Consider the following 27,477-nt stretch of genomic DNA (forward strand, 5'->3'; position numbering starts at 1 on the left):
TGCCTTAACATATATTTGCATAATTGAGCTCCAGACTGCCTCAATCTGAATGTTTGATTTATGTGCCGTGGACTCCCCTGGAAAACTTTGCGGCTAAGTCTCATAATTTCGAGCAAATGTTCCTTAGGATATTTGTGTTTATAATTTACGCACGAAATCGAAAAACTTTCTCTTGACTTTGCTTTGGCTTATTATTATTTTGTCTGTTGCTAGATTTGCATAAAATTGTAGGCAGCCTAATGGAAATAAATTGAGTGCGGGAACTTCTTTTTAAAATGCAAATGTTCACATTATCTGGGCTTTAAATTCACATAATTATTGCTAATTTGCATTTTGTTTGGACATGATTTAGCTTTGAGGGTTTAAAGTTTTTTCTGTACTGCTTTAATCTAGTTAATGACCAACTTTAAGGTAGTCCCCTGGCTGAGTGTAATGTCAAATCAATACAGTGTTTTGTAACCTCAATAAGCCTCCTTGACAAATTGGCCCTCGAAAAGGCAATCGGGGGTGGAGAGAGTTCGAACCTCTGTCCTTCCTATCTCTGGACATTGATCGGACAACAAATTATTTTAGCCCTGTCCCCTAAGGCCAATCAATGTGGTATCATTACAAAGCCATTAAGTTGGCCAATCAAAACCATGCAAAAAGGACCACAGAAAAACACCCACGGACAGAACATGACTCAATGTAATTCAATCAGAGTGCCAGTTAAATGGCACAAGTCCTCGTTAGTGGAAATATGCTGGTCTAATATCAGATATGGCCCATTAGATAAAGCTTCAATTAAAAAGGTCTTTCATCATTAGATAATTGCCTAGTTAATTACTCAAAGCTAAAAAATTATCAAGACTAACGAAGTCCGATTGGTATATGTTGAAAAAGAGGCTATGAAAATCAGCTAGAAAACGGAAAATTCCTCTTCCAAAGGCCTAGGCAATGTCAACATTATAGACGTGGGAATTTTGGCCCTTTGATTGATTGATTTGGCCATGAGCTAAATGAATTCATCATCCACATTCGAGTGTGTGTATCCTCGGCGCAAGCTAATTTATCATCTGAATCAATCGAAGAACAGGCAGCGGAATCGAAACAGCTGAGAACGATGAATTCGATGAAACTAATCAAATATGATTGAGGGCTCTAAATAGATAGAACTGGCATTCAATCAAATTGGAAAGTAAATAGGCTTTTAAGGCACATTTGGAATATAATTTTAATTAATGTACCTACTGTGAAAATTTTAAATTTTCCGCTTTATAGAATTGACTTTTTGTACTTTATTATAACCTGAAAGGTTTTACCTTGCTGTCTTTCCTTATAACCCAATTCAGTGAGTCCCAGCTGAACCTTAATCAATTTATCGTTCGATATTACAAAAATGTTTCTCTCTTTAAATATTTAAAGCGTCCATTATGGGTTCTTCGGGTTTCTCTGGAATAAAATTGTATGTTTACGAGATGGGTTTTTAAAGTATCTTCTGGAAAACCCTTTCTCTCTTTCTATTTTTTAGCTTAAATAAAAAAATATACTAGAAAACCTTCAAATTATCAGCCTTTTTTATGTAAAATACAAAATTTCATAAAAATTTATATTTAAAATCTTTGTCAATAACCAAAGATTTTTATGTCTTATCTCTTGACGGTGTTAAAATGAACAAAAATATTCGTTGCCTTCGATTTTATAATCCCCTAAAATTGGATCCCCTTCCATTGCATAAACTTGATTATTACTGGTACCTTGCTGGCCCTAAAAAACTCTTGTTAACACCCTCGTATGCACTCACGCACATGTTGAGTTCGGCTTAAACTCACTGTTGCTTTTCCTTCGCCCATTTGGCTTGTCGATTACGTGGATTGCGCAGCTGGTGGTGCTAAAAAAAAAATAAAAACCAAAAAGAAGGGAAACCTGGGGATGGTGGCTAATTTCGGTACGAGTTCCATTCTCTTTGGGCCAACATCAAAGTCATGGCCAAAATATACAGGGCGGGTGGCAGAACAGCTTTAATCTAAATAATTTATAAACTGTTTTTTGCTCATGTTATGCTCTCACCATGCCATGTTTTTTTTTCTATTGTTCACCATTAACGAGGACCACCTGTGGGCGGTTTGGCTCCTGCTATCTTCTGCTGGCACACAACACATCTGGATTGAATTTACATATTTACATCCGGTTGGGAAGAACAAAACCATATGTGCTAGGGATTATGGCTGTCGCCGCACTGAAGCGTTAAGCTGTGGGGAACGAGGGATAGGGAATTTGTAGCATCTTATCGCAGACATGGGATATACCAGTTGTCTTTCCTATCGATTAAATGGCTTATACAGGAAATATATTTAAAATTAAGTCATGGGTTTATTGAGCGATTGATGGATGTGATGGATATCTGAATATCTGGATACCTAGAACTGTGAGCCAATCAACCCGGCTCATCTACAAACTGTCATAAACTGTCCATGGTCTGGCTGTCTGCAAAATTGTTGAGCTTAACAGGCTGCGACTCAAATTGCCAGGTGCATTAAATGTCAAAGAGTAAAGCAATTTTATTATTGTGAAATGCAAACGATAGGACGACCTTTATGGCTTATCCTTCGTCCCACGCTTTTAGTAATTTGCCCATTGAGCCGTGTGATTTCCACCAGGTGAAGGCAAAAATGAAAAAAAAGACAACAAACTCTTAAGAATAACAAAAAATTGTTTCTGTAACTTTTGTAGCCGAAGGCTCTTTTCTGAAAAAGGCAATATGGCATGAAAAGTACCCAGAAAAAAGGTGAAAAAAATACACCCAGCGGTAAATGGCGCTGACTCACATTAATTATTACGACTAATTTAGAAGAAGCGTTGGTAAACTTGAACTTGCCCAAACATTCGCCATGATTAGGGCCCATTAATTTAGTGGCCTGTACGCTAATGTCTTGACATTTCGATACTAAAGTTGGGTGGGGGAAAACCTTTTGTTCGACGCAGATCAATTTGATTAAGTGTGGAAATGGCAAGAGTGATGGTGGGAAAACTCTTGGGAGAGCCGTCAGTAACACACTGATTTGTGAGGAAAAGTATAATTAAATAGCAGATAAGTAAAGATAACTAAATACTTACTTGGTTTTTCCCCCTTGATACCTAAAATCAACCTTTATAAAGCTTAATAAAACCTAAAGCCATCTGAACAAAATTAAAAAACTTGGTGGATATAAAATGAACAACTTAACGACTTTATTTAACAACGGAAAAAGACAAGCTTAAGTTTCGTATGATCATTAAAAAACACATAAGAATTATTTAAAGTCAACACTCAAAAATAATCGTCATATTTTATACCTCTAACCAAATGAGGTTTTAAAATTGAAAAATCCATAAACCAAAGCGTAAAACTTTTAGCAGTAAAGGCTTCGTTTTACTTTCTATGCCTTGTATTTCTAAACTAAAACATGACCCCTTTCATTGTTGGTTTCCCTAAACTTAAACTTTCCATTTTCCCTATTTGAAAACCATATAACCCCTACCAAAACTTGTTTGCTAAAAGAAAACCCTTCAAGTTGCGGTGAAAAGTTAAGCGCTTAAATATACTAAAACCGTTTAATTGTTTGACTCGCAATGTGGGGCGAATAATGCGGATTAAATGAAAGCTGAAAGAGGGTAAAAACTTGGCTTAAATGCTCGACTGACTGCCCTGTCCTGCGTTGGCTTAATTGTCATATTTCTTGGCCAGCAGCAGCTCAAGTGGTAATTATTTTAGCATTTTTCCTGGGCAATGTGTGGGTGCGGGGAACGTGAAGTGCAAGGTTCTCGGTTGCAATTAAGAGCGAAGAATGCGAAAATGTGTCAGCCAAGACAAGGTAAAGCCATCAGGACCTTGGGCCTATATTTAGGACATTTGACATTTGCATTTTTAAACCAAGTATTTTATGCAAAAGAATTTGTAAAGCAAAAACTACTTTTGTCTTTGGCTGGTATATTTATTTATGAGAACCGTCAGTAGAGGGTCAAGGCTTAAATGACACAACAACGGAACTGCAGTTCATCCGTAATCCTATTGGCCATAAAATCAAATGACAATTAAGTGAGCCATCAATTTTACAGCTGCTGACAGAAGCCAAGTACCAATGCCAAATCCACCGTAATTTCTCTTTTATATCCGATGTGCAAACTCAGTAATTCAATTACCGTTTGAGCCAAAAAAGGGAAGCGAAAAGCTGAGAATTGTCAGTGTCATTAACACGTGAGTGCATAAACATTAATAATTCTCGTTTTATTTCCACACCATCTACCAAACTGAAAGAGAGAGAGAGAATGAAAGCTAAAGACGGAAACGGAAATTCCATCAATTTAATGACTTCCCGTTGACGATTTTCCCAGCCATTGCCGTTTGACATTGGCAATGGCAACGGCAACGGCCATTCGCACATTTGGGTCAAGGGTTTCACTGTCCCTCCACACGGACTACGAATGTTGAGGGGGATATTTCGTTACAATCCACAGATTAAGATAGAGTTACACCGACACCCATATTTATTGCTGCAGTTGACTTTTGTGTCTCACTGTGACATTTGATAATTGCCTGCGGCACGGCACTTGCACGTAAAGTTGTTGCCCAGGAATTTGTTTGGCACTACAAAACCATTCTGTTTGGGGTGTTAAATGATCTGGAATTGAGCTGTTGAGAGCACATTCAGCTCATAAATTGGTTGATTTGGTTTAGGAAATATTTTTTTTGAGTTACTTAGGGAATTTATGATATTGTTTGCTGTACAAAACATCTACAAATCGATCCTATGGTTTTTAGTCTTTTTAATATAAGAAATACCCCCAAAAGCATGCTTTAAAAGTGTGCAAATCACAACTTTTTAATTATTAAAACCATTTTAAAGGAGGAGGTTCTAAGAAAGGATAAATAGTCCCTATATATATCTTTAAGAACTATGTTTATATAATTTTAAACTTCTGTAGTTTTTGGTGTTCTAATCTCCAAACAACTAATTTTACTGCTTTGTCTTAAACAATCTCTTTAACCATAAACCTCTGTTCTAAGCCTGGTTTTAACTACAATTTGTTTACAATAAAATGTTGGAACCAGTAAACCTCTATAAGCCGACACACTTTAATTGCAGTAAACATGCCGTGACTGTTTTTCGTAGTGCATGGCTAAAAATAAACAGAAAAACAGACAAACAAGCATCCAAACTGCGATTAGGATCATGTGAAATGCTTTCGTTTCATTCTGATAATAGTGTCAGTGGTGGTTTTATTTTGTTTTCGTTTTGTCATTTTTGCTAGCTTTTAAATTCAGAGCTTGGGCGCTTTGTTGGTTTCCATTCGCTTGGCATTTGTTTGCACGAAATTATTTCCATTCTGGCTCGTTGGCTCGTTGGGTGCCATTTTTCTAATGCGAACTTTGACTGGCAGCGTAGAATGTAGATGTATATATATCTAACAGATATACTGTATACATATTTGTTCGACTATCTGTGTGAAGAACTCATTTGGGGTTGGCGGGTTCGCGGTTTTCCACACGCCAGCCAAATGACAATTGTTGGCCTGGCATTCAGTTTGATTGCGTGAAGTGCAGCCACAGACTGTCCCAGTCATTTCAGATATTTCAGACATTTCAGCCATTTTGTGAATATATTTTTAGTCGAGTGGTGGTTCGGTTTTATTCAGGGACATGGGTGCTCCGGGGACAGACCGTCGCTGTTGTAAGCTTATTTTAGTTTAATGACGTCGCTCTGTCTGTTCGCATGTTCAGTTGGATCTATCTGCTGAAAATAAAGCACAAATTTTTGGCAACTTTTTCCCTTTATACTAAAGTCCTGATGACAGTTGGTTATGCTGTTGAGTTTTTGGTTTGGTTTTTTGGGGAAAAAGGTTCGAGTTTTAGTTTAAATTATTTTAGCAGGATTTTATTCGTAATTGTTCTGAAAAATTTCTGGTTTTATGTGGTTTAGAAAGATTTGGATCAAAGGAGATTATCCGAATGAATTTGTATATTAAAAAGGAAAGAGGAAAATAAGTTTTACAATATCAATTATAAGGTCTAACTTATGTAGGTAGATAAACTTAGTAGAAAACTTAACTTAGTTACAGGGAATATAATCTTGCTTAGATACAAACTAAGTTCCAGCCAGGTTACCAGTTCATTTTTTTCCAATTTGTCAAGCTGTTCATTTGGAAACAGTCCCCTCTTATTAGCATCAGTAATCGCTGAACTCTAACTCCCATCACACTTAATCAACTTCCACCTGGTTACGCAAATTAAAATCAAATTCAGGGCCTTCGTTTGCATTTCGCCTAACAAGCTAGTTGTGACGGTTTGGGCCATTAAATTTCCGCATGTTAAGAAAGGGCCTTTCGCACACCTTAACGATGTGCTCCCATTTCCGCTTCATTTCCCGTCAACAAATTTGCGTAAAAAAAAAGAAATCAAATTCCACCCGGACACGCCCAATGCCCTCTGAACGGAACGAATTGCATTAGTTCTCCGCACTCCCAGCTATTAGAAAAAAAAAATTTCAAAAAATAAAACAACGGAAAATCCGGTCTTTTATGATTGCAAATTTTCTTTTCGCACATGGATTTTTCCCTGTGAGCGCTTTCCACACTTCAACAAAGGCATTTCCGTTATGGAAATCGCATTTGTTCTCGCAATTCCCCCATTCGACATATTTTTTTGTATTTTTTATTGGCCAATAATAGTGAAAAGTTTACGGCAGACTTTGGAGAGTCATAAACTTGGTTCGCATTCGGTTTATTTTCGAGTGTTGTTTTAAACGATTTCTGATTTTTTGGTAGTGTGTGTGATTTTAGATTTTAGTTGGAACAACAAATGGCGGAAACTTTTTCACGGTTGAATGGAATTAGTGCTGGAAAAGATAACCTGTGGGGGCATTTTCACCTGAAAGGCTATAATTTCTTAAATTGTTGTTTGGAGAGCCTCCTCTGACATTTATATTTTATTTATAACTTATCAGCTGAAATGCCCGCACAGTGTTAGGTCAACCTTGAAGTTCAAATGAACCTTGAACGAAAAACGTTTACTACAGTAATTGACATTTGCAAATCTCATTTAAAATTCAAATTAGGGAACGGCAGGTGAATCAAAAATGCAAGCATAAAGTTCAAATCATTTGAATTATAAATTATTTAAGCTGTGTGTGAACTTAGAAGTGAACAATGTCATCTGTGGGCGTTTTAATGATATTAATGGCATTCGCAATGTGACGTGACATCTTCCTAATCCAGCAATTAATTAAACTTCACCCCCTAATCCATCACTAGAATTTCTCTGCAAGTATTTCAAGTAACTTCACTTGCATTTCGGGCTTGCAAATATCTACTCGTATTTGTGTTTATGCAGTTGGCCAAGTGCAATTAGCTTAGGCGGACTAATGGATATAGCTGATTAATGTTTCAAAATGTTGCTAATGAATTTTTAAGTCGACCAGCTAAAGGATATTTTGAACGTAAATAAGCTATGGAGAACAATGACTGCCTGTGGGAATATTAAATTATTTTGGAAATTGCATTTCGATGTTCGTATTATTAGGATAATTGCAGAAGCTATGTTGGTTAAGCAGATTAGCCTTACTAACTTAGAGCAGATCATACGATTCGTAGACTGGACTTTCGGCAATGGTATAAAATCTGATAAAAACAGTTGCCTTGTCAGATTTTCTTGGTTTCGTTGTCGATATAGGTTATTATTTTTTCCTGACTACTAAATGTATTTAGTTATATCTTTAAATATCAAAAAAACTTTCGTAAAGACACAAATTTATCTGTGCATACTAACCAGTTTATCAACACTTTTGTTATTTGTTGCCGTTTATGGATTTGAATGATTTTCTCGTTTTACTGATTCTTCTAGGTTTCTAGGGGTTCGCCAACACCCAAACTACATACATCATTCATTCATTCGATATATATATTCAGTTGCCATTCGTGGCAGAAGACATTCGCAGACAATAATGCCAAACCAGAGCCATATCTCACACTCCGTTGGCCCGGAGCGTAAACGTGGCCGTAACCGTAACTGTGGCAAGACAATCGAAACGACGTGGAGATGCATGTCCTCGAGGGCCACGAATCGGTGGGATATATACGTATATAGTGGCACTAATAAATTACGTCAGAGTTCCGTTTTGGTGTGTGAGTGAGTGTGTGTGTGCGTGGCACTGCATACAAATGTGCTAATTTATAAGCAAAACAATTAGTTTTTGCTTCTGTTGGCCAACTATTGTTTTTGCCATTGCAATCAAACTGGTTTTGCACCCAACAAAGCGACAAACCAAACACCCAGCCAACAGCCAAGGAAAGTAATTTTCATTAGTGCGCCACTGTTCTGTTGGCCAAGGGTGTGTGTGTGTGTGTGCAATTATTTAGTTGATATTGCGTATACGTCATTTTGTGCCGTTCCCTTTTGTTTATTCACCCACATGCTGTCGTGTTGTGCGGTCCTAGTTCTGCCAACTATGGCTGGAAACTTTGGTTAGTCACTCTGCGGTTAGCATATGCAAAGCTTAATTATGGCCAAGAAATGTTTTGTGTATGAAGAAAGCTAGGGGTTGGTCAAAGGAAGTTGGGTATCACAATGTCTTGATGGAGTACAAAGAGTTTTCGTGGGGTTGCTGGTATAATTACGGTTTAATTAAAGGATGAAGTTGTCAGGAAATAGTTCTGAAATATGCTACGGGAAGTTCTATCTTACATTACTGAGGGTGTATTATAGATAATTTTTACACAGTAACCTTTGCTAAGTTTTTTTTTTAAAGAGGAATTCACACCCTTTAAGTTATTAAATGACAAAACTTTCCCATTTTCACACACTTTCCTCATATCAACGACCTGCAATTAAACAACTCTGGCAACACACACATCACACATTTTAATGATACCCATGAAAGGCAACTCCCAATTAAAGGAAACCCACAAAAAACCTTCTCAGAACTTCTACGTACCATTAAAGTTAACTCTTGGTCATAACTGTACCGACTTTGTGCCTCGACTGCTTATAAGCTGGCAGCTGTCAGTGAATCGATGTCAGGCCAAAACTTAGGCTGAAGTTACCACTTAACCCCGCAGCCCCTTCGACTGCTTCAACTACCCATCTGTTTGGACAGATATTGCCCATCGGCCATAAGGAGAAGCCACCCCCTTAACGGGCGGGGATACGCCCAGGCAATTGCGTAGGTCAGGTGAACTGCAATTGGCAGGCGGATGGGCTATAGAAGCTATAGCCATGGCAGCATTGTAACTATAGAGGAGCAGCTGATACAACAAACCCGAGCCAAGAGCAATAACTGTGGTACATTGCGCATACGCCATGCGTGACAACACCGCACTGAAGCTGCTGGCGCTTGGCAAATTGACACATGAAAACTAAAATTCAGTTCACTGGCAGCCTGTCAGTGTTATGGAATTACACTAGATGGCATTTTTTTTTGCGAAAATAATCATATTACTTATTAAATTAATCAAAAATAATTCGAGTTAAGTTATTAATCAGCTATTTTTTCAACATTTTATATAATTTTTTTACATAAGTAAGGATAAAAAACTAAGTAGCTTAACGAAGTAACTTCACCTTTTAATCACCAAATAAATTTATTTCCTGATACGTTTAAAAGTCAGCCGAAAGAAGTCATAGTTCAGCAAAAGTTGCTCATAAAGCACAAGCTCTGCACCGGCAAGTGCCAATTTTGTTGCATAGTGTTATTACACTCTTTTACGGGCGATGGGTACACAGAGTTAGGATTATTCCATAAGGGGACAGCGACAAAAGCCGAGTGTAAGAATATTTCTTGGTGTCACGTGCAGCGCTTAGCAAAATGTTGTACGAGCTTCTAGATTTTGGTTTTTTCGACATTGTCAGGCGGAAAGAACATTGTCCTGGTGTGTGTGTGGCCAGAAGCTTTACGCTTCATTTAACTCTGCTTGGCCATGTATACGCTTATTATTTTTTTTTTTTTTTTGGTTTTTTTGCCAGAGAAGAAAACCCATATATGAGATACCCATGGGGAGCAAAAGAGTGCTGCGTGCTGACTTCATATTTATGACATTTATGCAACATTCATTATGTGTGCAACACACGACAGAGCCGTTGGCCCCACCTCCTTGATTTTTGAAAATTAATATCTGCCCCGGCAAACCACAGTCTGTTTTGCGGTCGTCTGGTGAGTGTCAATATAAGGCTGGCCTGTGCTTCTATATATGTATGGGAAAGCAAGAAGAACTTTTTATAGCATACTTTTCGGGAAACATTTTAAGTTTAGTTTGGTATCTGCAAAGTATAAGTTAAATTCTCTTGAATGAACTGAAATGATTTTGTAACCAGACTTTGATTAAAACATTAATCTTTAAAGCCCTTTAAGCAGTACAGTAAAAATCCTAAAATACAAAGTATAAACCTGTAGGGCTTTCATCTACAAAAAAGTAAAAGTTAAAATCCTCTCTCTTTCCGTTCGCAAATTGAATAAATAATTCAAGAAACATTTCGGCAATCCTTTCGCCGGCAACCAATCACGTATAATCGTAAACCGAAAAGGCATTAAAAATAATAAAGTATTCAAATGGTAATCAATTGGCATATAAAACGAAAAGGACTAAACTAAAACCGACAACAAAATAAAGAGGAAAACAAACGCTTTCAATGCCACAACAAAGTACAAAAGTTGTCCTTTTTATGTCACATAAAAGCCAACTTTAAGTGCGAGTGTTAAGACCAGCTTCGACATCTACGACAAAAGGGTAGAAAAAGCGAGGGAAAATCGGGTAAAATCCGAGACAGGAAAAACCGGGTAAAGGCCAGGCCAACCCTTTGGCTCATTTGACCTTTTCAATCTGAGCAACACAGCACAACACGCACAATAAACCGAAACACTTTTCGCACAGAAATATATCCAGTGAACTGATTTTTCTGGGGGACTTCACCCTGGTGGTATGAGGAGACTTATTGGATCCCTCGGCCTGTCAATTAGTGTTGCCGAGCACATAAATTCCAATTGTTTTGACATTAACCGAAACATAATGAATCACATGAAATTAACTTGTCTCGCGCGTGCCACAGGCATATGTGCAATGTCCCCCGTTAAGTTCTTTCACCTTTATGACTGCCAAGGTGACACGATTAAGGCTTTAATACAGTTTAAGCCTGTATACAAATAATTCAACATTTCCCTCAATCATACTTAACTTACTTATAACATTTGTGACTTTTTTTTTCGGTTTTCCTCTAAAACTTTCCAACGAAAGAGATAGACGTAAAAAAACGAGGAAGCAGGAAAACTCTGGCCAAACTTTAATAGAAAAATATGTCAAGTGTCAGGGACAGAAGTTGGCCGGCAAGAAAATTTCCTTTTGGCAGAAAATGAAATTCAAGTTTTTGCACAGCCAAAATGATTTGAAATTTGAATGCTTAACTTATTTGTGGCAGCCATAAAACAAAAGCCAAAGAGCCAACGTTTTTGTTTGCGGTTGGGATTTAAGCCACAATTGCAAGCCGTTGAAAATGAAAATTATTTTTTTAAAAACACTGTACTCCCACGTGCACAGCCTAATAAAAACCAATTTTCCTCCGCCCGAAAAGATATGTATACAGAAAAAAGAGAAAAAAACACAAATAAGCCTGCAAATTCAGCTTCACAAAAAAAAAATGAAATATATTGTATGAAATATGTTTCGGCACAAGCAGAAACAATAAATTCAATTAACTTGGCTCTCTGCTTTTGTTCTGCTGCTTATTTTTTTGGGGCTGATGTTTCACTCTGATGGGGGAAACATCATCATGCCCTTATCCTTGGCATTCCTTCACATTCCGACACCCACCCGCATTAAACTGAAAGCTTCCTTAACGCCTTTTTATGAACAGCGAAAATATTGCGAGGGAAAATGTAAACAATAAACAACATGAAAGCAAATTAATTTGCTTAATTGTCAGATAACATTTTCGTCATATTTTTATTATTTTTTCCCCGTTTTTATGTTTCTCTCTAAGAGCATTGTTTGTTTGTAAATTAAATTGAAAAATGTAGACTTTAATTAGTTTTGCATTTAGCGGATATAATTTTATTATGTTTTTTAATAATTAAAAGAAAATCTATTGCTCAAATATATAGTTTTATTAGGCAGTCTCTTAATTGATGACCAAAAAGCTCTAGTACACTCACTCGTCCTTGCAACAAATTAAACAAATGAGTTTAGCAAATAAATTATTCTCATTATACAAATAAATGAATATATATATTTGGGTTTGTGTAGATGTTTTCTATATTTAATTAGTTTAATTTAAAATTAATTTTATGAAAATAAACAATTTAAACTAGAAAAGCAATCATTGGAATTTTATTTATTGATAAACTAACTAGACTTTCATGAAATAAAACAATTTAATGACTAAAAATCTAGAAAAATAAATAACATCAACAGCCTTAAATTCCATTGAACTAAACTAAGTCTGCAAAATCAGAACACGAGAATAAACAAAGAAAATAAATAAATAAATGAATTAAATTGATGGCAAGCAAATCCGCTTAAACAATGTAAACGAAAGCCAATAGTTTGTTTTACTGATTTCTTCCTCTGTTAAGTTTACAAATATTTGCCATGGCTTTAAGCTGTTGGTTTACAATATTTTTACAACGATTTTACAAATCAAGCGAATGAAATACATTTTCATATATTTTTTCATTTTTCGTTTTGCAGAAGCCTGCCATCCATACGAGCCCTTCAAGTGTCCCGGGGATGGTAATTGCATTTCCATCCAATATTTATGCGACGGTGCACCCGATTGCTCTGACGGATATGATGAGGACATGCGTCTGTGTACAGCGGGTAAGTCACATTTCACTAGCTGCCATTTCAGCTGGAATTCTAATTGAAGGCACAACGTTTGGCCATTAATAATTCGGTTTGCAAGGCTGCTCTTCCTAATAGAAATTGTACATAAAAAGGAACTCAGCCTGAATTAGCCTAAAAATGAAAAATAAATTCTAGGAAATGAGCAACCAAACTTGAATCATGTTGCATTGGAAAGTCATGGCCAGAAATGAGTTTTCTTCGCCAAAAGCGAGACGAAAACTTTTTCCTAGTCGTGTTGCATTCTAGCATATTTTGTGGCGCTTGCCTCTTGCTAGCACCTAATCAAATTAGTCCATGCTGCAGCAAAGTTTTCATAGAAAATCTTAAAAACTTTATCCGCTTGTTCGTTGTCCATCAACTGAGGTTTTTTGGGCCAAGTTTCAAGTGCAAGGGAAATGAGCTTCTCATCAAAATGCTAACGAAGGTTGTGGCACAAACCTTAGACAAGTTTTTATGATTTATGAGTTTAAAGTGGCGCTTAAACGTGAATAACTTAGTATAAATATTACTTTAAACTTGGATTTATTTAGATGTAGGAAATATTTAGAAGAAAAACTGATGGGTTTCCTCCCCACCATATCAATTACATTTGCTTTTAGTTTATTTTTGGCCTGAAAAGACGCTGGAAATTGATTGCAATTACCCAAGTAATTGGATCAAATTGAAAAGCAATTAAATTAAAATTTTCATAATCGATACAGGATGCTCTATGAAATTATAAAGTCAATTAAAAAGAACAACAAAGGCAGAACGAGTAATGACAGTGAAAGTTTTTATAGTTTCCCTAATTATGTCATGGCTGGAAAAATCCACGTGATAAATTATAAAATTCGTTAAAGGAAAACAAAGGCCGTACAAATTGGACGGAAAAAACTTTACTTTACGGCGGAGGCGGAGATTTCCCACCCGCTGAGCCAAACTGAAATAAACGGGAAATGCGAAACTTGAGGCCAAACAGCAAATTGTTGCTGCTAATTGCCAGCAATTCAGTTGCCTGAAAGTTGAGATACAAGCCAACACTCCACCTTTTCCTACCCCAAAATTGTTCTCCTCCCCCTTTTCGCTCGCCCATTTTCCTTCTCCTTATCGTATTCCCCACCATTTCCCTGGCACAATAGCATAAATTTTCGCTGGTTTTACGCCATTGTTCAGCTCAAGGGGAGAAAGAGAGGGAAAAAAAAACTATTTTTCGACAATGAAATCATTTAGGAAGTGTCGGCTGCTTTAACGCTGGCCTAAGTTATAGCCTCAACCTCGGCGGTCTTTGATAAATTATTCGTCCAGTTTCTCGTTATTATCCTCGCTTTCTCTCACTTTCTTTTTCCAAGGCAACTTCTCTTCTTGCAAGGCAACTCCTCTTTATTTGGCAGCTAGGCAACAGTTGAAAGATAAAACCCTGAATTACGACCAAGTTTTTTGCTGAGCCTTCTTTTGTTTAATTAGTAGGGCTTATAGTTTTATGATATTGAAGCCGAAAAAAATAATTCCTAATGTTAAAAAGGTTTAATTTTTTATATTAAGGGAAAATTTTTTTATTTAAATTAAAAAAAAAAAAAAAAAAAATTTCCACAAATAAATTGTGAAAATTCCCTTTGCGTAATAAGTTTTTCATATAACCAAATTCAGAAAAATATTTTATTAAAGTTGCACATGTTCTTATTCAAACTCATCATTGGCTGGCCAAAAAAAATATGGAAAATGGGAACACATATAAAGGACAGAAAAAAACGAGTTAAATTGCAATAAAAAGTATTCGCAAAACTTTTAACACGCTGCATTCGAATACCCTTGGGAAATTAGCATAATTTTGCATATATTTTATCAAGCAAATGCAAAGTTTAAAAAAAAAGAATGTTAACCCATGCTGGGTGGGTAAATTCTGGGGCAGAATTGCCACGTAGACTTAATCTAAACTGCTGATATACATTGTCCGGAATATGTAACAAGTTAAAGGCAAACAACAGGCGACAATCCCAACTCCCAACGCCCACAGCCACCCATCCCACACCCACCAATTCAGTCCGGTCCCCCGAGCAAGGAACACAATACACGGAGCCACCGAAGCTCATGTAGACGACTCAACGGAAAATGTAAAGAATGAAGGTTTTTTATTAGAGATTCGATTGTGAAATACCCAATAATGTGGGGAGGGGAAATTTAAGATTACAGAAATGTCTTTAGTATTCTACTTTTCCATTTCTTACCTAACATAACATAACCCGTAGATCATAATAAATAACATATTAAAATATTTAACAAAAAAGAATACAATTTTCTTAGCGCTTTTTTAAGACAATAAAAATACACACTTAACTATAAGACACATGGCTTAGGTAATAACTTATAATTATAAACGCAAGCAAGCAATAAATTAAGCAAATTACTCAAAAAAATATGATGAGCATTTAGAGAAACGCGGTGAGGAACTATAAATTAACTATGTTAAGTTTAGTTTTCACAAAGAGCCAGTCACGTAATGACTTATATTTCAACTATAAATAATAGGAAAAACTTGGAAAAGGGGTAATTTCGAGGAGAAACCGCATGCAAGGCTAATTGCGCACATTAATCTTGATGAGAATAAAACAGAAACAAAAAACGCACATTCACCACATAACTAAAGGGTATGAAAAGTGCAAAATTGAGGAGGGGAAAATGGTTTGCAAACGTCGCCATTTGCATAACAAATACATTCAGTGACTGTATCAACAAACACACACTCACACACACACAGGCACATAAGGAGACCCAGCTAGATACGTGTCCTTGCAGCCATTAAAAATGCCAGCATATGTGAGTGAGCGGGTTAAGGGAAAAGGCAAGGATGGTGCACCCGTGGGTTAACAAGTGCAGTCAGTGGGTTAAAAAAAGCGACGCCAAGCGCCGTAAAGTCTGCCCTTTGTGCATGACTGAATCGACGGACTGGGTGACTGAATACCTGACTGAATGGCTAAATGACTGACTGACTGAATGAATGACTCACTGACTCTCCGGCTTACTGACTGACCCATAAATGTTTGCCGGTGCCAAAGAAAAACACAAATAAACACAAAGGAAAATGGCGAAAAGGGAAGAAATGTGAATAAATGGGGAAAAACTTATTCAACAGGAGCATGAAAACGAAATGAAAAATATATGTATTTTCCTTTATGCTAAGCAAGTGCCTCGAAGTGGAAGAAACCCACAAGGTGATTTTTAGTTGGCAAATGCAAAATACAAGCTTGAATTCTAACAAAAAATATAATCAAATTTAAGTTCCAGCTTAAGAATTTCATTTTTATTTTATTCAATTTAAATGACAAAAAAACCGAAATATTATATTTTTTGTTTAAAAAATCCTTGTGAATATAAAGTTCTTATTTCCAATTTATTTATTTAAAGTACTCAACAGTCTTAAACTTTTTGAATTATTTATTTTGATATTTTCAAAGTTTTTAATGTTAAAAGTTTAAAATCTCTCAGGGCGGCTAATATTATACTATAAAAACCACTGCATTAGAAAAAATCTCCTTGAAATTCAATTTTAAAATTAAGCAAATGTTGTCCTTTCACATATATTTAATGGCATTACCTTTGTTATTTTAACCCCACCAAACAAAGTTGAACAACGAATGGTAATCCGAAAAAAAACTATAAGAAAACTTTTAAAAAAGTTTCTAACATCGAGTTCTACGTAAATGCGATTTTTTATTGCTGTTTAAATATTAAAAAAGCTTTAACATTGTCCGAAAATATCAAATCTCAACGGACTCCCCACCCTTGCAGCAAAAAAAGGAACCTAAATAATTTATACCAGAGGAAGGACCAATTTCATATGCACGCGTGCGTTTAAAGTTGAATGGGAAAATGAGAAAATGATGGAAGGGCAGCCAGTTTGCTATTAATATTAATGCCTAGGAAATTGTCAGTCTGTAAAAAAGAGAAAACAGAAATTAATTAATACCTTATTTGTCGGTGGGGCCCAATTCAATTTTAATGACTTGTAAGTAAAAATGTTTCGCTCATTTATTAATCAGCAATGGAATATATATATTTGTCGACTTAATGAACAAAATCAATTTAAATGTGAATAAATTATGAATGCAAATGCATTAAGCTGATAGTAATCAAGGCATTCAGTGGTTTATTAATTACATTTTGCGGGGTGGTACCAGGGATCACCCTTCACCATAAAAACATTATTTAATTGCAAACGATAAAAATAATTTTTGTTTGCTTTATTAATTGCAGCCAAACGGCCGCCGGTCGAGGAGACTGCATCCTTCCTCCAGAGCCTGATCGCCTCGCACGGACCCAATTACTTGGAAAAACTTTTCGGCAGCAAGGCACGTGATGCCCTTTCACCTCTGGGCGGTGTGGATAAGGTCGCCATCACTTTGAGCGAGTCGCAAACTATTGAGGACTTTGGCGCTGCCCTTCATCTAATGAGGTGAGTACGGGAGCACTGGCTCTAAACTATCCACTTTCACTGCAGCTCGACATTTTTGGGAGTTTGTGCACTGGAAAGAAAATTAAATATATCTTAATTTTATATTCTTATTATTATAGAAAAGTTAGCCTGTCAAACTTTTGCTATATTTATTTAAAGTTTAAAGAACCTTTTCAGCACATTTTGCAAATTCAACTTTAAAGAAAATCAATATTTTTCTTTCTTATTAAATCGAAATACCCAACCCTATTTCCTTAAATTTCCCCAATAGTTTTTCCTTCAGTGAACTGCTCTTGGGTGCAATTTGTGTGCTTTAGTCGGTTGTTCAGCTGCCAAAGAAAAAGCTACCAAAGCGAAATTATTTCAGCTGCTTTTCGTGCATGAAACATAATTTTTAGCCAGGTTCTAAGCTCCTCTGTGTTACATAAATAATGGAAGCTCTTTAAGAAACTTTGGCTTAGCCCAGGGCTATTTTTACTTTGTGTGGGGAATCCTTTTATTCCAAAAGAAACTACTATGCAAGGAAGGGAAGTCCAGAGGCCAGGCTTTTGTCCTTGTCCTTGCCCCATGAATTATCCTTGCATCTGGTTTCGAGTCCCTTTTCTCTGTTTATCTATTTTTGTGGCTGCTGGCACAATAAAATTTGCAGGCTTTAAGGCAGGCATATATATATATACGAGACAGCATACACAAGAAGTGTCATGAAATTTTAAAATATGTATATCGTTCATATTTATCATACTTCTCCTCTTTTTTGGTTTTATTTTATGAAGAGCTTCTTTTTGGCTTCTCTGTTTTTTCATAATATTTGCCTGACTTGTCCTAAACAAACAAAATATTTGTCTCTGCCTAATGAATTCCATTATGAAATGGGAAAAACCAGAGAGAACTTTTGGGTCATGAGTTTATATAGTGACTTAAGGGGAGGAGAAAGAAGGTAGATGATAATTTTTGACTTTAAATATAGTAATAAATATCAAAAAGAACTATGAAATGCAAAAATCATCAGATTTTTACTTTACTCTTAACTACAAAGCTTTAGAGCCAAGTTGGTAGAGTTGATCCTTTTAAAAATGCAAGTTTCTAGGCCTTTAACCCTGTCGATTACGCTTTGTTAGGCCCAAACATGTGTTTTCAGCTGCCTTAATTGCATTATACTACAGGCACTCATTCTTCTACCAACCTCATGCCACAATTTCCAAGATAAACAAAGCAAAAATTTAATTAACAAAAACAAAAACAAGCAAAATGAAAACAAACGTGGGAGATGCCCAAATATAAACAGAGTGGGGGAGTGAGAGAGTCACATGGAACATGAAAGAAACATTTTCATTAAATTAGTACAACAAAAACTAACCACAAAAATGGGACGCACAAGGTGAGTTGGAGTGGCAATAATAATAATAATAATCATAAAAATGTGGGCAAAACCAGGCACAAGGATCCCTCGTTCTAAGGGCCAGACAAAAGGACACGAAAATATATTTTTGCCTTCACGCACATGTTGATAAATTAGCAAGACACCAAAAAAAAAAAAGGAAAGCTGAGGAAATAGGGGGCTGGATGAAATATAAGAGGGCTTTGTCTGCTGGAAATTTACACAATTTCATCAAGGCAATTAATCGCCCAAGTGTCATAATGTCACTCCACCCAGCTCAAGTCTCTATCTAAGGATTTTGGCAGAAGGGAGGCGATGGCTTTGAATGGATGTACTCGAACCACAAGACACGCACAAATGTTATTAATGTGTATTTTGCACTCTTGCTTTGACTTCCAGCCTGCAGTGTAAGAAAATTGTAAGAACTAGTTAAAATAAATTATAAACACTTGTTGATAGGCTTAAAAGGAAGGGCTTACTGTAACTTAACTTTATTCTTGAAGTTCTTTTAAATCACTTAAGATGTTAGGTAATATACATGTTAAAACCCGAGTTCAAGAGTGCAAGGTTTGACCATTTTTACTTTTGTTCTGGCGATATGTTAAGCCTTCTATATTTATCAAACTTTTATTTATAATCTTGTAATTTTTTCTTATATACTAACATTAAAACAAGAACTTAGCTTTAATTTTCGGTGTATTTGCCGAAGGTTTTCCTACTCACTTTACTAATTATGCTGATGATAATGAAGTTTATCTAACAGCCGCAACAAGCAGCGAAATATGTGGGTATAGAAAAAGAGCAAAGCTGGGGCGGTTTTGGTCAAAGGACACCCCAGGACACCGACCACGAAAACAATAACAAAGCCAACAATGGCAGGGCAGCAATGGCAGCCGCACGTTACCTGCAGGGATTAATTAAGCAAAGCGTATAATTTGAGACCCACCGCAGCAAAGCTACAACTTTTCCCTGTGTGTGTGTCCATGTGGTTTCACTCCGTGGGCGAGTGCGTTTGAGGGGCTTTTTCTCATTATTTTAGTTCACTGTGGGCTAAAAGGTAGTTAACTTTAAGTGAAAATTAGGTGGAGATCTAAATTTTTAGAAATTTATTTTTCTATATTTTTGCTATTTTTTTGGTCTGCAAAGTGCCAGAAAGGGCTGCAGGTATTTTAATCCTATTTCAAAAGAGTGCCCAAAAGTATGCAGTGAAATATAACAGTATCTGACTTAAGAGGTTCGGTTAAAAAATAGGTCTTGCATAGTTCTAATCACTTTTAAATATGATTTCAAAATTCTTCAAATTTGTTTACTATTCTTAAAAGTTTTCAATATTAATAAAAAAATTAACTTTATTTCACTGTAGTCATAAATATATTACCACTGTGGTTAGCAATTTTCTTGTTAGCCCCAAGAACTATTGCGAGCTAAATACCATTTAGAGACTGCAGATGGCTGCTCCCTCTTTTTACACAAACCCAACTCACCAAGCCCGTGGCTTAAGTCGTTTGCCAAGGAAAACTTTATTCAAGTTTTGCCATAAATCACAAGTAAGTTGAAAATTAACCCCAACTAATTCGGTTTCGTTTTGCATCTTATTTTCCAGATCGGATTTGGAACACTTGCGCTCGGTTTTCATGGCCGTAGAGAACGGAGATCTTGGCATGTTAAAGTCGTTGGGCATTAAGGACTCGGAGCTGGGCGATGTGAAAGTTCTTCTTGGAGAAGCTGGTAAACACCGGCTTCCTTGACTGAGTAGCGCCAGATCCGGCTTCTGGATTTTATTACGCACACGCACAGCCCATCAATCCTAATTTCTATTCGTATTTGGGCGCGCCCTATGATAATTACAATTATTAAATGCGAATTACACACCGATCTATACACACACGTACCTACACTCATCGTCCACCAACATGACCCACCCTCCACTCCCATTTCAGCCAAAAGATATTTTCTCAAACTCTGTTTTCGAGTATGATTTTGCTTTCCAAAAGGAACCTTCTTAATCGGATCTTCAGTTCATTTATTTTCATTTTCCAAACACTTTTATAGAAAAACAAAAATCAAGCAAATCAAAAACTAAAAAAAATTGCAAAAGACCACGAAAAAAGCTACAAAAAAATAAAAGGCGCGAAGAGAAAAAATATATATAAAGAAATATATGCAAGTACAACCAAAATTTCGATCACAAAATCGGCTGCTAACTACCGAGAAAATCTCAAGAAAATCTCAAGCTTTCTCCCAACTTTCTGCGCTCTTTCTTAGACTTTCTTTATGCGTTGCGTTTCTATCGCGCTCTATATTTATTTTGAGAAAATCTATGCGCAAATTTCAGAACATTGCAGAAAAGTGAAAACTTCATAAGTACTAGAAAAATAAAATGTGGAAGCAGGATCGTTTGGCAAAATCCAAAAAAAAATATATAAAAGGAAAAAACAAAAAACTTAAAAAAAAGAAAATATATCAATGTTTATATAACGACCTTTTTTCTGAAACATATATATGTATACAGATATATTGAGAATTTTTATCGATGTATATGTAAAGTGTTTCAAGGCTTCTTAGACCCGTCACTAAAGGTATTCACACTAAAGTCCCTACAACAACCAAACAAAGTATGCAAAACAGCAACCGAGGCTATCAGTAAAGAACCTTCCAACCACTTTCTAACGTACTAACTTAGTACACTTAACTTCTTTCGATAAACGTCTATTAAATTATATAATTACTACCAAAGAAAAACTTATAAAATATTCGTTTAGTTTGTAGTCAGTAAATGTAGCGAAAGCCCTGCAGCTATTGTTGTTTCCAGTAGAAGAAAACCACTTCAATGTTTCAAATATGAAATTAATTAATAACCTAAACACACGTTATCATAGTTACTAACTATGTCGAGCTACTGTGCAGCAGTAAATCACTTTGGTTTTGAGTTGCATAATTCACGGTGTGTGTCTAAAAGTGGTAGAAATATCAATGAGAAATCTCAAGTTATATATTCAAAACAAGTAATTATAAAGCCTAACCTTAATTTGGAAAATATAACACACAACTTTACTCAATTCTCAACATATATATAAATATATATATTTCTTAGAAGAACACAAAAAAAAACACACAAAAGCAAATTGTAACCAAAATGAGATTCTCAGGTTTTGAGGGCCAGTTTCCCATTGCCAAAGAACAAAAACTGACCCAAACAATTTGGAAAATTATCTAAGCAAAGCTTGGAACTGGCTCTCAAAACACAATACTACACTATACTACATAGATTAAGGATTCTCTAATTCAAACATTTTTCAAAACGGAGCACGGAATTGTTGACCAGATAGCGTGACAAGTAACTAAAATGAATAGAAAGAAAGCGGAGGAGGAATTATGAACCCAACGTTAAAGGAAATTTCTTTAGATTAAACCGAAAAATTAATGGAGTTATAAGTACCTTGAATTAGCTGATAGATCATACAACAACTACAGCAAAACTAAACTAAAATTATTTATTTAAACAAAAAAAAAGGAAAACACAAAAAAAAAGACAAAATCATTTTAACTATATAGTCGTCTATTTAAAATATATTTATGAATAAATATTTAAACAAGTCAAGAGTAATATTAAAAGAATGAAAATGAACAGAAACTGATCCATTGAACTATATATATATATACATATGTATATGATAAAAAGAAGAATGTGAGGAAAGCCCCTTGTAAATAAAGGATACAAACTACGAATTCCATAATCGATGCAAATGAAATGGAAAACCAAACATGAAAAATTAAAAAAAAACAACAAAGTGATAATTTGTTTTTTGGGTTCCATCAACACATATTCGCCTGTAAATTTTAAATAATTTAAATATCTAAAAAAAAACATTGAAAATCTACAAAAAAAAAACGTTTTTTCTCTGTGAATATTTTTCAAAAGTTTAATATAAAAAACATAGACATTTTTAACTATAAGCCAGTGAACTTGTATCGCAAACATATCAGCAGATCTCTTGCTAAAGGAGAAACCAAACTGCAAAGGTTACAAACACACAAGAATCTATGAAACACAAAATATATGCAACATATCAATTAACAAACAAACATATCAAATATGAAGACAAGAAAGTTGAAAATTACATAACGTTAAGAGAATTATATATAAATATATTTATGGTTAAACACACCAAAGAGAGTTTTATGAAGGATACTGCATTATATTTACAACCTAAGTTGCTTTTAGTTTTCTAAGTTCTTGTTGGATTGTTTGAAATTAATAAAAATTGTTACTTGTTTCAGGGTTTTAATACCAAAACTGACCCATTGAACTCTTAAAACGCTGAAACAATTCCACAATACGAACAACAAACTTTTAATGAAAAACCAAACATGCTTTATCACGTATAATTTGATGGTAATTTGTTTTATAAATTGATTTAAAATTTTCGTTTAATTTGCTAGACCAATTACGAACTAACAAAACCACCAGATACAAAATACACAAGAAATAGTTGAAATATATTTAAACGAAACGAGTAAACGAAACATATCAGTTACCGAACTAAAAATCGTAGCAAACAAAATACTCCAGCAACAAGAGCCAAATTGCTCTTCAAAAATCAAACAAAAAAAATGCTATATAAAACTATATGCAATACCAAAACGAAAAAACATTTCAAGTTTGAATTAAATACAGATGACAAATTCGAGTTTTATGATGAAAAAAAAACACTAAAACAAAAAAATCGAGTCTATGTGTAAATGCATTATAATTAGAATTGCAGAAAAAAACATACAGAAAATGGCGAGAAGAAATTTAAATAAAATTTTTAACATTCCAATGATGCTATTTCTTTGGTGTGCTGTTTTAAAAACAAAATCAGAAAGAATGGTTTTATTTAAAGGAATGGGATTTTTATATCTTGAAATATAATACATTTTTAAGAATTTTCCTAGTAAAATATAAATATACAACCTTTATCTTCATATAAGTTTACTTTTCCCCTTATTAACCAATTCATAAGTTTATTACCAATTAATTTCCTATGATTTCTATCACTCAACTTGTTATCAATATTACCTATTTTGAGGAATGGGTAGTTTTGATCTTATTTATTTTATCAGTTTTTTCCAACTCTATACTTTAACAGTTTTAATGTACGGCTATCACTCTAATGCATTCATTAATTGAAGGAATTCCAGGCAGTTGACAGTCCTAAGCTATCAGAGTCCAAGTTATACACTAGCGATAAGATATTTGTTTTGTCTCACTTGCACTCGCTGCCATTAAGAACTTCCCCCTAATTACTTTCGCTGAGGGAGAGTGAGAGCGGAGATAGCACGCACTCTCAGGGCAAACAAAAGCGTATGTTTTTACACCCAGTGTTCTTAGAGCTGTGAGGGGTATAATAGGCGGCCGGAGATAATAAATAATTTTTGGTTTAATTTAAAAGAAAAAGCAAATGTTACCCTAGTTTGTGACCTTTAAAAAATTATATGTGATTATTCAAATTTAAACATATTTTTCAGATTAGCTGTCTAAATGAGAGTAACCTAAATATGGTTTTGATTATTCATAATTAAAATACTAAAACTAAAGGGTATCCGTTATTCCACATTCCCTTTTCAAGACTTCCAACTTGTTATACTACTTGATATTCTAATCAGCCTGTAGATTTGTTTTGTTGTTTTTGATAGCCTTCGTAGTATTTGCTCTTGATTAGCCGAGAACGGCGGCGAAAACCCCTGGGCTCACCTTAGTCGTGTTTAAATTGGAAGCGCATGCGGTTGTCGGTGCTCTCCGTTCACGATCCTCGATCCATTATCGGTGGCTCCGGGTGCCGTAAGATCGACTCAAGTGTTTCCGTGATTGACAACTTCTTTTTACATTCTGCAACACCTATCCTTGTCTTTCAAATCAAACGATTTTCAAATAAAACCAATAGCCTGTGAATATTCCAAGTTGCCTAAGAGTATGCAATAGTGTTGTGTGTGATTTTTCATGATCCAAGCTAAACCCAATAAAAACCAATAAAATGCATGATCCCAGCGATTACGACTCAGTTTACAGCGAGGAAGACTTCCTGGAGACCGTTCGAGGAGCTGAGACCCCTCCTCTTATGAACTACGAAGAATTCCGCGTGAAGACAATGGGTGAGTCTGCCGTCTGTCTTGGCTATGGCCAAAGGTATTTCCCGCTTATCTATTGTTTGTTATAGGCTTTAAAAAGCGAAACATTTTTGATATGTGAGACTTTTGATAAAGTCCCATTGCGGGCAAAAGTTTAGCATACAAAAAAAAATGAAAATTAATGGAATTCATGGCGAGGGTGGAAATTTTAGTAGGTTAACAATTTGGGAAAGCCTTTTTTGGTAGAGAAGAAAGTAAGAATCATATTATATTTGAAAATAACTATTGACTAAAAACCTCCAAAATATCAGACAAAAGGTAAATTTAAATCTGATTACAAACGTTCTTAAACTTCGCAATTAAGCCAATTTATTAACTATTAAAGTTTCCAAGATATACCAACCTATATCAATCAGTTTTTCATTTTGTTTTTAGCAGCTGTTAAGTCTTTATAAGTTCCCTAAATACATACAAATTAAATTTCTGCATTAAAAGCCATCAGTTTGTTTATTTAATAACAAACACAAGATCCGGTCCCTCCTACTTCTTGCCCGACTGGGCCTTCTTCGCCTGTGGCTTGGGCACAAGTTTCAAGCGGACCATTTCCTCGAGAAGCGTGGATCCTAGATGACAGGGATTTGCGGTTATGCGGACGCCGACTTTCTTCAGGGCGGCCACCTTGTCCTTGGCCGCCCCCTTACCGCCCGAAATGATGGCACCAGCGTGACCCATTCGACGACCGGGTGGAGCAGTCTGACCTGCGATAAAAGCAACTATTGGCTTGGCCTCGCATCCCGTATTGTGCTCCTTGAGATATTCGGCGGCTTCCTCCTCGGCGGTTCCACCAATCTCTCCAATCATGATGATGCCCTTGATTTCCTTGTCGGGCAGAAAGACCTTTAAGACATCTACAAAACTGGTTCCGTTGAAGGGATCTCCGCCCAGGCCAATACACAGGGCCTGACCCAGTCCTACATTGGTCGTCTGATGCACTGCCTCATAGGTTAGGGTTCCCGATCTAGAGACTATACCCACCACTCCTCGCTTGTGTATATCTCCCGGCATTATCCCGATCTTGCATTGATCTGGGGAGATAAGTCCTGGGCAGTTGGGTCCCAGCAATCGGGATTTCTCCTGACAGTTCAACATCTGAGATATCCTCACCATATCCGACTGAGGTATACCCTCGGTTATGGCCACAATCAATCCAATTTCACTTTCAATGGCCGAGCAAATTCCCTCGGCAGCGGATGAAGGTGGTATAAAGATCACCGTGGCATCTGGTTTCACTTTCTCCACAGCTTCAGCCACGGATTTAAATACGGGCTTATTTAGATGCTGTGTTCCCCCTTTTTTCGGATTAACACCGCCCACGATATTGGTCCCATACTTAATGGATTCCTCGGAGTGAAAAGTGGCCTGTTTTCCAGTGAATCCTTGCACTAGCACTTTGGTCTCCTTGTTGATCTTCAGATTGCACACTGTTTTTCCATAGTTGGACTTGCCACGCTTTAGAATCTGTAGCGGAATAGCCCGCAGGATATTCTTGCATACGCGATTAAAGGACATTTTTATCAAAAGTCCTGGTGAAGTTCTTCGTTAGGAAAATATTATTTCTGGGGCTTAATTTCGAATACAGCTCTTACCGAAAAGTGTTGGTTGAGGCTTTGATAGAAAAATTGAGGGGGAAGTTTATAACAAGGCCTACTTTACTTAGTAAGATATATACTTATAAGATATAATAATATTCTTGGAAATAGAAAAGGAATATGTATTGTAACCCTTATAAATTATTTTTCTAATAACAGAGCCCACTGTGCTCAGCCCTTTAATTAATTCCGATTCGATTTCAATTGAATTCCAATAGACGCTCTTCCTCTCTTACTCACTCTCTCTGAACCACTTGAAACTGAAACGTGTTAAACCACGCTTTGGCGTTCTCTCACCAATTGGGCTGCAGCCCGTTCCAATAAGAGAGAGAGAACGGGAGAGAGGTAACGAAGTCTCTATATGTTTTCATGATCGCCTTGCAGCTCAGATCGCTTTTGGACCTCGTAGTGGAAAGACGCGTCGGTTAAACGATATGTAATGGCTCGTTTTTTACAGTGCGTTTAAGCCGAGAAAAAAAGCAGCAAAGGAAAATCATTAATTGGCTGTAAAAAGTGTGTGTTCTTAAAGTTGAATAACCAAAAGGCAAGCCAGTTAGTTGAAAAGTGCAAAGAAAGTGGCCACCAAAAATGAGAAGATAATGAAGAAAAGCAAAAAAAGCTGACGCAAGTTCAAGGTGTAGAGTTTGTGCGTGCGTGTGTGTGAGTGTGCCACAAGTTGTTTGAACTAAAAGTGCAAAATTATCAATATATTTTATTGAAATAACAACAGCAAGTGCAGGAATTTGCATTTAGTGTAGCGAAACAAAGGTTTTACCTTGGTTTTTAACGAGTTTTTAGGTGCTTTTAACTCTTTTTTCTTCCAACAAACACTCACACATACATTCTTGATTCTTTGACTCACAAATTACCCACAATAGCAACAACAAAAACTGTTGTCTGTTCCATTTTGCCAAAGGTTCCATTTCTGGTTTTCGTTTTTAATGCCGCCTGTTCCGGCCAATTCCAACGTTCCGCTTGTTAACCGGTGTTTGTTTTTTAAAGAGAGCGAGAGCGAAAAGAGTGAGAGAGTGAGCCACCTGTATGATTTGTGGTATCTTATAAGA

The 27,477-nt window shown here is 36.0% G+C and overlaps 3 protein-coding genes across 3 annotated transcripts in view; 2 read left to right on the forward strand and 1 right to left on the reverse strand.

Annotated features, from left to right (window-relative positions):
• Positions 1-23,514, forward strand: part of LOC108117187 (IDLSRF-like peptide) — a 39,512-nt gene extending 15,998 nt beyond the window's left edge. Inside the window, 4 exon segments of the mRNA XM_017229480.2 lie at positions 12,691-12,819; positions 17,077-17,275; positions 20,257-20,359; positions 20,361-23,514. Of these exon segments, the coding sequence (XP_017084969.1) occupies positions 12,691-12,819; positions 17,077-17,275; positions 20,257-20,359; positions 20,361-20,405 (476 nt within the window). The 3' untranslated portion in view covers positions 20,406-23,514.
• A 674-nt stretch (positions 23,515-24,188) lies between these two features.
• Positions 24,189-27,477, forward strand: part of LOC108117087 (dystrophin, isoforms A/C/F/G/H) — a 143,230-nt gene continuing 139,941 nt past the window's right edge. The window contains 1 exon segment of the mRNA XM_017229266.2: positions 24,189-24,788. Coding sequence (XP_017084755.2) covers positions 24,671-24,788 — 118 coding nt within the window. The 5' untranslated portion in view covers positions 24,189-24,670.
• Positions 25,177-26,576, reverse strand: LOC108117089 (succinate--CoA ligase [ADP/GDP-forming] subunit alpha, mitochondrial). Its single transcript, XM_017229287.2, has one exon. The coding sequence runs from the start codon at positions 26,331-26,333 to the stop codon at positions 25,305-25,307; it is 1,029 nt and encodes a 342-aa protein (XP_017084776.1). The 5' UTR covers positions 26,334-26,576; the 3' UTR covers positions 25,177-25,304.

The sequence above is a fragment of the Drosophila eugracilis genome, unplaced genomic scaffold (assembly GCF_018153835.1).
Source record: "Drosophila eugracilis isolate 14026-0451.02 unplaced genomic scaffold, ASM1815383v1 contig_440, whole genome shotgun sequence".
NCBI lineage: Eukaryota > Metazoa > Arthropoda > Insecta > Diptera > Drosophilidae > Drosophila > Drosophila eugracilis.

Excerpts from the sequence above, each read along its gene's own strand:
- LOC108117089 (XM_017229287.2), bottom strand. The coding sequence starts at position 26,333 with ATGTCCTTTAATCGCGTATGCAAGAATATCCTGCGGGCTATTCCGCTA.